Consider the following 13,408-nt stretch of genomic DNA (forward strand, 5'->3'; position numbering starts at 1 on the left):
ATGGTGGCTCTTCACAGCTTCCAGTCCCTTTTTCAAAAAGTGTTTTTATTTGAAAGGCAGAAAAAAGGAGGGGAGAAGGTAGGGGGAAGAGGGGAAAGGAAAGAGCAGTCTCTTCTCTCTGCTGGCTCACTTCCTCAGATGGCCACAACAGCCATGACTGGGTCAGGCTCATGCCAAAAGCCAGGAACTCCATCTGTGTCTCCTTCATGGGTGACGGGCACAAGTACTTGAACCATTCTCTGCTACCTTCTTAGGTACATTATCACTAAGCTGAATGGGAAGCAGAGTAGCCAGGACCTGAGCTGCAATGTGGAGTCATAAGCAAAAGCTTAACCAGTTGTGCTAAAACATTGGGAGACTTTTTTCCAATGCTGTTGACTTTCTTTTTAGTTTTTAAGCTTTGTATTCAGTGAGATAAATGCATAGGAGAAGGAAATATGGATTCGTACTGAGTACCAGGCGTCAGCCTCATGGGGGAGCCTGTAGGCCAGAAAGTGTGGGGTGGGTGGCCTGAGGGCCATGCACCCTGAAGGCACGGGGACATACTGTTGAGTTTTGAGCATTCTTTACATATTCTTTTTTTTTTTTTTTTTTAAGATTTATTTGATTGTCAGAATTCCCAAAAAAGATGGAGAGAGATTTTCCATCTGCTGATTCACTCCCCAAATGGCTGTAATAGCCAGGTCTGGGCTAGGCCAAAGTCAGGGGCTTTATCCAGGTCTCCAGCATGAGCTGTCTTCTCCTGCTTTTCCTGGAACATTAGCAGGGATTGGAAGTGGAACAGCTGGGGCATGAACCAATGTCCGTATGTCATGTCAGCATCACATGTAGTAGCTTTATCCGCTATGCTACAATGCTAGCCCCTTGATATATTCTTGATAAAAAGTTTCTTATGGTTGTGGTTTCAAATATTTTCTTCTAGTTTTATTCCATTTTTCAATATCTATTTGGAGTCGCATAGAATATGTTTTTAAGTTTGTCGAAGTATAACTTGTCTACTTCTTTTATGATAGTGCTGTGTTCTTTTAAAGATTTATTTATTTATTTGAAAGAGAGGTAGGGAGGGAAGGAGGGAGGGGGAGAGAGATATCTTCCATTTGCTGTTTTACTCCCCAGATGGCTGTAAGAACCATGGCTGGGCCAGACTGAAGCCAGGGGCTAGGAACATTTTCCACATCTCCCATGTGAATGCCCAGGGCCTGAGCACCTTGGAATATCTTCTGTTGCTTTCTGAGGCACATTAGCAGAGAGCTGGATTGGAAATGGAGCAGCCAGAACTCCAACTGGTACCCATATGGGATGCCAGCATCATAGGTGGAGGCTTTACCCTCTATGGCATAATGCTAACCTTGATAGTGCTTCTTTTGGAGACCAGGTTAATGGTTGTATATTGTAGAACTGTTTGTAATATTCTCTGATTATGTTCATTTGATGTCTGAGCAAAATATCCCTTACTTATTGCTTGCAAGTTCTCTCTCCTTTTTGAACTTTATTTTTGTCACGTGAACATGTCTTAAATAGTTATATTGGTCTTTAATGACAACCAGATTTTGCTATCACTCGCTTTTATTTTTTCAATTTCATTGAATTAATACATACTTTAGTATTTCTTGTCATCTGTTGTATTTCTTGGCTTTTGTTCTAGTATCTTATTGTTGGTATATGGGTTGCTGATTTTATACCTTTCTTTTCTGATATTAGAATCTTAACTTTATAGATATCCCTTTAAAGACTGCTTTAGATATATCCCAAGAATTTTGATGTTTAAATTTTCTTTTATGTTTTTAGAATATAATCTTTTTATTTTTTAACGATTTATTTATTTGACAATCAAAGTTAGAGAGTAAGGACAGAGTTATCTTCCATCTGCTAATTCACTCCACAGATGGCTATAACAGCTGGCGTTAGGCAAGGCCAAAGCCAGGGGAGAGGAGCTTCTTCCACGTATCCCTCTTGAGTAACAGGGACCCAAGCAGTTGGGCTGTAGTATGCTCCTTTTTCCAGGTCATTAGTAGGGAGCTTGATTGGAAGAGGATCAGCAGAAGCACAAACTGGCACACATATGTGCTGTTGGCATTGCAGGTAGTATCTTAATACATTAAGTCACAATGCTAGCTCTTTTAGACTATTTTCTAATTTATTTGAACCACAATGATTATTTAGAAGTGTTTTTTCAAATTCTAGTATTTATATGATTTTCTGGTTATATATATTTTCATTTCCTTTTTAAAAATCACCTTTTTAATTTCAGTCAGAAAATGCATTTTGCATGCTTTCAATTCTTATACAATTGTTAAAGTTTGTCGTATGGTCTAGATAAATTATTATGGTCTTGGTAAATGTCCCATGTGTATTTACAAATATTTAATTTTGTTCTACTGGTGGTTCTTGGAATGCTCTGTGAATATCCAATCTTTTTATGGTGTTCAGTTCTTTTTTAAAAAAAATATTTATTTATTAATTTGAAAGGCATAGTTACAGAGAGAAGGAGAGTCAGAGAGAGAGAGGTCTTCATCTGCTGGTTCGCTTCCCAGTTGGCTGCAATGGCTGTGCCGATTCGAAGACAGGAGCCAGGAGCTTCCTCTGGGCCTGTCTCTTGAATGCAGAGGCCCAAGGACTTGGGCCATCTTCTCCTGCCTTCCCAGGCCATAGCAGAGAGCTGGATCAGAAATGGAGCAGCCTAGTCTCGAACCAGGGCCCATATGGGATACCAGCGCTTCAGGCCAGGGCATTAACCCACTGTGCCACAGCGCCGGCTCCATGGTGTTCAGTTCTTTATATTTGTGGACTTTCTATCTTCATATAGTTGATTGCTGAGAGCAGAGTATTAGTGTTTTCATTTATAATTATAAATTTCACATCTGTTTTTGCTTCTTGCATGTTCAAGTTTTGTTGCTACCTGCTCACACATTTGATACAGTTATATCTTCTTGGTGAATTGATTTGTGTGGTGTCCTTTATTTTGCTTACAAACTTTTATTGTAAGGGCAACGCTGTGGCACACTAGGTTAATCCTCCACTTGCGGCGCCGGCATCCCATATGGGCGCCGGTTCTAGTCCCAGCTGCTCCTCTTCCAATCCAGATTTCTTCTGCAGCCTGGGAAAGCAGTGGAAGATGGCCCAAGTGCTTGGGCCCGTGTACCCACGTGGGAGACCAGAAAGAATCACCTGGCTCCTGGCTTTGGGTTGGCTCAGCTCTGGCCATTGCGGCCATTTGGAGAATGAACCAACGGAAGGAAGACCTTTCTGTCTCTCTTTCTCTCACTGTCTGTAACTCTACCTGTCAAAAAAATAACTATGAATCTTTAAAAAAATAAAAAAGTAATTTTTATTGTCCTGATTTACTTTTTTTATTAGTAAAATGGTCACTCCTTCCCTATTAAGTTTTTTGAAAATTTCAGATAGCTTTAAATTTACTAAAGAAATTTTTGTGGAGTTGTACAGAATTTTGTGGAGTTGTACAGAGTTCCCATGTAACCCACACTCAGCCTCCCTTATTATTAACATCATATGTATTTGTCACAATCTGTAAGCCACAGCCAGCTTCCTCTATTTCTTTTAATCCACACTCCCTCTATCCCTCCATTTATTTTCAGCCTCTAGTAATTGTCATTCTGTGTTCATATTGAGGTTTTTTTTTTCTTTAGCTCCCATATATGAGGGAGATCATGTAGTATTTGTCTTTCTATGTCTGACTCATTTCACCACTATTCCTTCCTATTTTAAAAAGATTTATTTATTTACTTGAAAGGCAGAGTTACTGAGGGGGAGAGAGAGTCTTCCATTCACTGATTCACTCCCCTAAAAGCCTGCAATGGCCAGAGCTGGGCTGATTTGAAGCCAGGAGTCTGGAGCTTCTTCCAGGTCTGCCACATGGGTGCAGGAGCCCAAGGACTTGGGTCATACTTTACTGCTTTCCCAGGCTGTAGCAGAGAGCTGGACTGGAAGAGGAGCAGCTGGGACTCAAACTGTCATTCACATTGGATGCCAACACCCATAGGACATGGCTTTAGCTGCTTTGCCACAGCACTGGCCCCCATCCCTTCTTTTTGATTTCTGTGTGTATACCTTATCTTTCTATTATGTCCTGTCACTTTTTTTTTGCCTACCTACATCATTATATTTATAACAGGTTTTTTGGATCTGTTTTTTTGTACTTAACAAGCAATTTTACATTTTATTTCCCAAATCCTCCCCTAGCGTTCTATGACAGTTTGAATTCCATGATTTACCTTCAAACATTTATTCTTCAAAGTCCTCTGTTATTCTACTCATGCATTCCTCCTGTGATCCTTAATTGAATTCTATGTTTTAATGTAGAAGGACCATGCTCACCCCATGTTACTCTCTTATGTGTTAGCCTTGTAATGTCCTATTTAATTTTTTTTAAAAAGACTCAGAGTTATGTAGAGATTTGGAGAGACAGAGAGTCTTCCATCTGCTGGTTCATTCTTCAGATGTCTGTAATGGCCAGGGCTAGACCAGGCTGTATCCCAGAGCCAGGAACTTCTTCTGGGTCTCTCACGTGGGTGGCAGGGTTCCAAGCACTTGACCATATTCTGCTTCTTCTCTCAGGCCAATATCAGAGAGCTGGATCAGAAGTAGAGGAGCTGAGACTCCAACAAGTGCCCAAATTGGATTCAGGTGTTGCAGGTGGCCTCTTTACTTTCACAATGCTTGCTCCAATTTGAGATTTTTTTTTAATAGTTTCTATTTCAGTTATGAAAATTTTCATCTTTTAGTATTCTGGTCATTGTCCTATCATTTTATATATAATGTTTTGAAATAGATTTAAAGTTTTACAGATGTATTTTTGTATACAGACTTCTTATCTCTTCCAGAATATTTATGTCAAAACATCCCTATTATGCGCCTTTCATTTTAGTTGCTAAAATAAAGTGTTTATTTAGTAGGTTACAACTTTAGAACCATTCAAAGAAGCAATTGCTGTGTCACTATTTTGCATAGCATGTTAGAGATGGTTATTGATTATTCGCAGAATGAGCAGTTCAGAAAGGAATGAATAAAGAAAGGAAATGACAGGTGTCAAGAGAGCAACAGTCTTGGTTTGTGTGGAGATGGCTGTATGATAAATAATTATAACAGAACCATTATTGATTTTTAAATAGATTTCCACATTTTTATCTGACTTAATTTCTTTGTGATATTTTGCTGCAGGTCAAAGTTTAGAACAAGTTAGAGTACTTAATGGAAGAGAGGTGAGTGACTACTGTGTTGCTTTTCAAATTGTTTTTGTGGATTGTGGCTAGCGATGCCACAGCTTCAAGATTGGGTAATCATGTTCTCAGAGGTTCAGAAGAGAATATTTTTTATGATAGATTTTTCCCCCTGTGACTGTCCCTAGTTTGTTAATAGAATCCTCATTGTTGTTTGTTCCTTTTTTAAAAATTTCTTTTTGATGTAGCCTGAATGATTTGGTGAATCATTGGTATATTTCCTTTCACCATTTTGTTTTGGATGAAAGTACTCTTGTATTAAAATTCAAGTTTGCTAAGTATTGATTATTTTATCTTTATCTGGCATATTCAAAGCATATTTCTACTCATATTTGTTCTATAATCATATTATTTCTTTTTGCTCACTCTTGTAGAATTTCAGTTGATTAGAAATGTTTTCTTTTTAAATTCCCAATAGATTTTCTATAATTTTATTAGAACAACCAAACATATTTATACACTGTATACTAAGTAAAACTTCCACTGTATAATTATTGTTCTTCCTTTATAATGCATTACATAAGCTTGCACAAAATAAGCCTGGCAATGGAAATACTTATTTGCTGGGAGGGTGCTTATCTGGATCGATGATGAGAACAAGTGTCTGAGGATGCTGAGGGACTCATTCCAGATGTCAATCTGAGGTCCAGATGAGTGGTTCTGTAATAGGGCAAATAAGACTCTCAGAGCCTGGCAATATTTGGTGACCTCTGTAATGACAATACTGATATAAATATGTGTTTTCTTTTTCTCAGAAAATAATATTAGCAATCTATATTATATACTTTTTTAAGAAAATGTTTTTTATTTATTTGAAAGGCAGAGTTATAAAGGAGGAGAGACAGAGAGAGATCTTCATCTAGTTGTTCACTCCCCAAATGGCTGCAACAGCTGGGGCTGGGCCAGGCTGAAGCCAGGAGCCTGGAGCTTCTTCTGGGCCTCCCATGTGGATGCAGGGGCTCAAGGACTTGGGCCATCTTCTGCTGCTTTCCCAGGTCCATTATCCGGGAGCTAATTCAAGTAAACCAGCCAGGTCTATGATCTAGCACCCATGTGGCTATGCCACAACACCAGCCCCAATCTTAAGTAATTTTTATAGTCTCAGTGACTCAAGACTTGCTTCAATTTGTTCACTGTGAACAAAGAGTGTAGATAGATACTGTATATAGGAAATATTAATTAATGAGTGAGAAAAGATTGCATTGAAAGTGGATTGTGCAAAATATTATGGGTTCTGCAAGTCTTATTAATGTTGGACTAAAGAAAGTTATCACCAAATGCCTATATTAAATGTTGACAATGGAAATAATTTTAGTGCTTTGTTATTTTTACTCTTAAGTATTTTCTGAGATTATTTCTTTTCTTTCTGTTTTAATTTGCTGAGGTAGAGGAGTATTAGAATGTGTTCTTCCACTTCAGAGAATAGGGGTGAGTAGCTAAACCAGCATCCATTGACAGTCATACATCTTGTGTTCCATGCCACATCTCAGGTCTTTGAGTTCATCTTTATAGTGGCATGTTGGATAATATTTCCTTAATGTCTCTTTATCCTGGTGAGAATCTCCACATTGTTTCTGAATCATTTCCTTTTATAATTTTATTTGATCTCACTTTTTCATAGAATGACAAGTGAAGAATTTTGGGGGAATGATTGGTATTTTTTTGCGGCTTCATATTGCAATTAAATATCCTTTTGTGAAATTCAACTAAGAATTTCTCAAAAAATTTTTGTGGTTACAGCATGTTGACTTAATAACTAAGATTATGGCTATTGGATCATTTTGGTCAGACCCATAAGCTCATTATGTATCTTTTTTTTTTCTTTTCTCATCATTGAGGTTTGACTTGCATTCATTTTCTTTTATACATTTTCTTGATGCATAAAATTATTTTTTCAATTTAATGAGATTTTTCTAAGGCCTTCAAGATTTTAAATAATAAAGAATCAAGAAACACTTCATTCTTCAGAAACAAAAGTATGTTTAATTTTTATTTTTTAAATTTTTTTAAATAAATCTTTTTTTAAGATTTATTTATTTATTTGAAAGTCAGAGTTACAGAGAGAGAGAAGGAGAGGCAGAGAGAGAGAGATCTTCCATCTGCTGGATCACTCCCCAGTTGGCTGCAACAGCCAGAGCTGCGCCAATCCAAAGCCAGGAGTCAAGAGTTTCCTCCTGGTCTCCCATGCGGGTACAGGGGCCCAAGGATTTGGGCCATCTTCTACTGCCTTCCCAGGCCATAGCAGAGAGCTGGATCAGAAGTAGGGCAGCCGGGACTCAAAATGGTGCCCAAATGGTATGCCAGTAATGCAGGCAGCAGCTTTACCTGCTACGCCACAGCTCCAGCTCCTATGTTTGATTTTTAATTCTGTGTTGGCCTCACAAAAGAAATTACATCAGATTCAGTAAGTAGAATGATAATAGCATTTCATATATTTTATCACTATTATTAATACAATTGAAATACAAACCCATAAGAAATGCATTTTGTATATTATTTTGCATGACTATGCAGAGTATGTGTTATGTGGGACCTAGAGTTCAGTTCTTTAGTAGGAGTAGGTAAACTCTTCCTTTTGACAAACTTCTTATCAAAAATTCTAACTTTTCTTCTAAAATATTAACTTTTGATGTTTATTTTACATTTATATATGAATGAATGTATTTTTATATATTTTCATTTCTCCGGAACCAGGCAAGAGTTCAAATGAGCTAGATAACAATGAACAAAGTGGTCCAAAACAGGGAGAGTTGTAGAATCTAAGAGGAAAAAAAAACCTTACCAAATACTGAAGTATACTTAGAATCCCCATCATTAAAAACTTGTGAGAGTGAAAATGAATGGGAGGAGCACTGAAATGTATTTTTATCTGGTAAATATAATCTTAAAAATCCCTACTTTGTATATTTGTGCATGTTAATATACAAAGATGTGTGGTCTCATGGCTGCCCTCTGAATCCAAAGGGTATTTAAGTATACTGGTATGTAATATTTGTTCTGTAAATTGCAAGTATTAACAATGTACAATCTAGTGTGTTTTTAAAAGATATGCTTTCTATTTACAATTGGGAAGAGAATAAAGATGCCCTGTCTCTTCATTTATGTAGAATTCTATCCCCAGCCACAGGGGAATGGAAAGAAATGATCCATAAAAATCAGAGGCAAAAAACAAATCTGTCTTTACAGATGCATTATTCTTTACATTAGAAAATCTCAAAGAACTTAGAATACTCTTAGAACTAGAAACATGGTTTAGCAAATTGGTAGGATTAAAAGTAAATATACAACAGTTATATTATTATATTAGCCTTGAAAAAGTAAATATAATTTATAATAATACAAAAGTGTATACGTAAGTGTAAATCTAGTAAGATATAAATCATCTCTATGTTTAATACTAAGCATTGATGAAGATTGTGAAGAAATATCTAAACTAATGTAGGTTATAAAAGTACACTATGTTTATTAATTAGAAATATCAATATTGTCAATTCTACCCAATTTTATCTGGAGATCCAATGCAAGGAAAAATCATTGCAAGCTCCTTGTAGATATTAGCAAGATGATTAAAAAATTAATATGGAATAGAATAAGAACTAGAACAGCAAAAAAGCTTCTGAAAAAGAATAATACATTCTGAGTAGTGACACTAACTTATATAAACTTTATAGTTTTATAGCTTTATAGCTACCATAAACAAGATGCTATTTTGCTATTTTTTGAAAAGTGTTAACATAGGTTAAGGAAGGTTAAGATGTCTCTGGGTTGTTGTGCAAATAGGTCATCTGGGTGTTCTCTGGAGTGCTGGCAAATACTGTTTCTTCTGTGTGTTGATCACTCATTGTTTTTGTGTAGTACAGATTTATTCAGGTATGTCTTAGTGTATAAAGTTTGCTGTATGTACATTCTACTTCAATAGAAAGTCAATAAACTATTCTAAGTATCATTAATATACTTCCTAAGAATATTTTCATTTAGATTGTGGTGTATTTGGGGCCTGCTGACTGCTGTTCTCAGGATGGTTCAAGAGTGCCTTCTCTGTCACACAGACATCTTTTTGTAAATCAAATTAGGGAATAGTTTATATATTGATACTTTTTACACATTTGTATGTTTTTCACGTTTTAGTTCTCTTAGCAATTTTCATTATGAAAATATTTTCATGAAAAATACAATACAGTATTAAGTACTGAAGGTATTTTTTTCTGTAATTCACTTTGGCATTAAAATTCTTTTTAAAAATATTATCAAGCAGTAAATTCCATTTTTAAAAATTTTGGTATTTATAAATTTTAAAAATGTAACAATGACCGTAATCAGGGAATGAAGTTATGCTTATTAAGATGAAATGGTTTTCAGAATGGGTCTCATAGTAATGATAACTGTATACTATACTTAAGAAATACATCCCCCCAAAAAATATTTGGTAAGTTTGAGAATTAAATAGACTCTACGCAAACACAAACACAAAGGAAACAGGGGTAGATATATTAACATCATAAAATTAAGGAAGAATATATTAATATGTCAGTTATAGAATTCAGTGAAAACATTTAAAAATATCTATATACCAAATATTATGGCATCTACATTTTTGCTGTATATATGTATGCATGTTTGTGTTTGTGTAAATAGTATATGAATGTATATGAGCGTGTGTGTATATATTTTAATGTCCACCTATGATACAAAAAAATACATTTCTTTATATGGATGGTTTATTTTAGTTGTAAATTTCAGTATTTTATTTTTTTGAAGATTTATTTATTTGAAAGAGTTACACAGAGAGAAGAGAGACAGATAGATCTTGCATCTGCTGGCTCACTTACCAGATGGCTGCAATGGTTGGGTCTGGGCTAAGGTGAAGCTAGGGGCCAGGAGCTTTTTCTAGGTCTTCCACGTGGGTGGAGGGGCCTAAGCACCTTGGCCAACCTTTGCTGCTTTCCTGGGTGCATTAGACAGGAGCTGGATGGGAAGTGCAGCAGCTGGGACATGAACTAGTACCCATAGAGGGTGCTAGCATTACAGGCAGTGGCTTTACCTGCTATGCCACAATGCTGGTCCCACCACAGATTTTACTTTTTTTTTTTTTGGCTGAGCACTATTCCATTGTGTATATGTACAACATTGTATTTATTCATTCATCCACTGATGGACATCTTGATTGGTTGAATATCATAGCTATTGTGAACACCACTATAGTAAACAAGAAAGTACAGGTTTCTCTTTCATGTGCTGACTTCATTATGTTTACATATGTTCTCAGAAGTAGGATAAAATGATCATATGATAGATCTATTTTTCATTTCTTAAGGAACCTCCATATTGTTCTTCATAATGATGGCACAAGTTTAAATTCACACCAGTAGTATACTAGAGTTCCCTTTTTACACCAACACTTTATTGTCTGTAGTTTTGCTAACTGCCACTCTAACTAGAGTAAGATAATGCTTCATTGTGATTTTTGGTTGCATTTCCCTTAAGGCTAATGATGTTGAGCATGTTTTTATGTGTTTACTGGCCATATGTATTTTGCCTTTGGAAAATGTATATTCAGATCAATTCTAAGATCATTGTTGAAGTTTTGGGTACTAGTCTTTTGTCAGATGCATATTTTATAAATATTTTCTTCCAGTGTGACACTTGTTTCTTCACTCTGTTGATTGTTTCCTTGGCTATGCAGAAATTTCTGAGTTTGATATAAACTGTTTTCCATTTTCACTGTTGTTAACTGTGATTTTGAGATCTCATGGTTACCAAAAAATACATGTATAGCCTATGCCATATAAGTGTTTCTCCTATATTTTCCTCTAGTAGTTTCATGTTTTACTTAGATATTTGATACTTTTCAAGTTGATTTTTGAATGCGAGGAAAAGTTGGGGGTCTTGATTCAAAAATTCTGCATGTGGAAATCCAGTTTTCCCACCACTATTCGTTGAAGAGACTGCTCTTTCTTCATGGAATATCTTTAACACCTTTATATAGCTATGGTGAAACTTGAAATTGCAGATACATGGAATGCTATCCTGGGTTTGTTTGTTTATTTACTTTCTTTTTACTTGTAATGCAGAGAGACAGAGGGACAGAGATATACATACCAAGAGAGATCATCCAACCCCTATTTCACTATCTAAATAAACAGAACAGCAAGAATGGAACAGGACAAACCCAGGAGCCTGAAATTCAATCTAGGTCTTCCTAGATCGAGTTTGTATCATGTTATATAGATTGGTTCATATCACTCATGTACTTAAGCCATCACCCGGTGCTTCCTAGAGTACAGATTATCAGGAAACTGGATAGGAAGAAGATGAGTCTGGACTTGATGTGGGCAACTCAAGTGACATCTGTTGTGCCACATGACTACCTATTTCTGTGTTTTTTAAAACACTTTTTTCTTTTTGAAGTTTTATTTGTTATTTATTAGGTTATCTATTTATTTATTTATCGATTGAATTCTTATTTTATTAAAGATAGATCTTCTATCTACTAGTTTACTTCCAAATGCCCTCACTAGCAAGGACTGGGCCAGAGTGAATCCTGGAGCCCAGGATTCTATCTGGATCTTGCATGTTTTTAGAGGGACACAAATACTTGAGGCATAATTTTCTGTCTCTGAGGTTGCATATATATATATTATATATATATATATAATAGAGTTTTTCATACACTTGGTTATTCCAAGGTATTTCATTTTTTTCGCTATTGTAAATGGAATTTCTCTTGTAAATAAGTTTTTTTTTCAGTGAGATCATTATTTATATATATAAATGTTGCTTTTTATACTCTGGTTTCTCTTCAGATTGTATAAATCTTCCACCTTTTACTAAAAATGCTGTTTTTTGGTGTCAATTTCGTATCTTGCAACTTTGTGGAATTTGTTTATCAATCCTAACAGTTTTGAAGTACTCCGTATGTCTATTCTGTGACTGTAACTTCATCTCTTGACTGTTCTTCTTTTGAATGGCATTCATGTTGTTTCCAACTTTGGCTGTTATAAATAAGGCCATGGATGATTATTTACAGTTTTTCTATGAACTTAAGTTTTCTATGTAGCAAGAATCAACAAACTTTATCTTGAAGCGCTAGATATATACGTGTTAGACTTCTTGTGCATATATTCTTTGTCAGAACCTATTCAGGTCTGCTACTCTAACTCAAATGGGTGTTGCCATGTTGTTTATATGTTTAATTTATTTTTTTTTCATTTACTTGGAAGACAGAATATGAGGGAGTAGGAGGAGAAGAGGGGGAGGAAGAGGAATAAAGAGAGGAGGTTGGGAGCTATAATTTAATTGCTGGTCTTCTAGAGGAGTTACCAGTGAAGGTTCTTATGATTAGAGTTGGGATGAGAGGTTTGTATTCAGCATTTGCCCAAGTTCCTGGTTGGTAGCAATCATGACCTTCCTTGGTTGATCAGCTATGTCATTTTCTTTATGATGGAAAGTGGGCTTCACTGCCTGGGGGCTACATGCAGTTAGAATTTTCTGCCTTGGGACTGGTATTCCTAAAAAAGAAACCTCTGGTGACATGACTGACCATCAAGCTAATTATCTATTATATATTTTTTTAAGATTTATTGTATTTATTTGAAAGAGTTGCAGAGAGAGGTGGAAACAGAGGGAGAGGTCTTCCACCCTCTGGTTCCCAGATGGCCACAACGGCCGGAGCTGCGCCGATCCGAAGCCAGGAGCCAGGAACTTCTTCCGGGTCTCCCTTGTGGGTGCAGGGGTCCAAGGACTTGGGCCGTCTTGTACTGCTTTCCCAGGCCATAGCAGAGAGCTGGACTGGAAGTGGAGCAGCTGGGACTAGAACCAGCGCCTATATGGGATGCCAGCACCTCAGGCCAGGGCTTTAACCCGCTGCGCCACACAGCACTGGCCCCTAGTTATCTATTATAGAAGCAAATAACCTCTTGAATTTGAAGACTAGGAATTTGTAGGAACATTGGCCAAAGTTGTGATTCAGCAGGTTAAGCACCTCTTTGACAATGGCATCCTGTAGTGGAGTGCCAGCTTGAGTTCTGGTTACTGTATTTCCTATCCTCCTTCTTGCTAATACATCTAGGATGGCAGTGGAAGATGACTTGGATTACAGTTGATTACTAATTTCTTTTAATCTAACTCATGTAAAAGTGTACCTTTTAACTGAAGAGTTTACTTCTTGTACC

At 36.4% G+C, this 13,408-nt stretch overlaps 1 protein-coding gene and 1 non-coding gene across 8 annotated transcripts in view; both read left to right on the top strand.

Moving 5' to 3' along the window:
* LOC149122943 (uncharacterized) overlaps nucleotides 1-13,408 on the top strand; it is a 77,117-nt gene that overhangs the window by 58,580 nt on the left and 5,129 nt on the right. For 5 of the 7 annotated variants that reach the window (XR_016217213.1, XR_016217215.1, XR_016217218.1 and 2 more), the window contains 2 exons: nucleotides 5,179-5,219; nucleotides 6,626-7,641. Coding sequence is in view for 2 of the 7 variants with exons in the window: in XM_089309213.1 (XP_089165339.1) it covers nucleotides 5,209-5,219; nucleotides 6,626-6,665 (51 nt within the window). In the remaining 5 variants the exon portion in view is untranslated. The remainder of the gene's footprint in view (nucleotides 1-5,178; nucleotides 5,220-6,625; nucleotides 7,642-13,408) is intronic. The other 2 variants (XM_089309213.1, XM_089309212.1) reach the window with 2 other exon arrangements.
* On the top strand, nucleotides 5,819-5,885 carry LOC127484066 (small nucleolar RNA SNORD109A). The gene has a single exon (XR_007910845.1). It is a non-coding gene; the product is annotated as a small nucleolar RNA SNORD109A (small nucleolar RNA).

This window comes from Oryctolagus cuniculus, chromosome 12 (genome assembly GCF_051225735.1).
Source record: "Oryctolagus cuniculus isolate XC-2025 breed Fujian yellow rabbit chromosome 12, ASM5122573v1, whole genome shotgun sequence".
Taxonomy (NCBI): Eukaryota; Metazoa; Chordata; class Mammalia; order Lagomorpha; family Leporidae; genus Oryctolagus; species Oryctolagus cuniculus.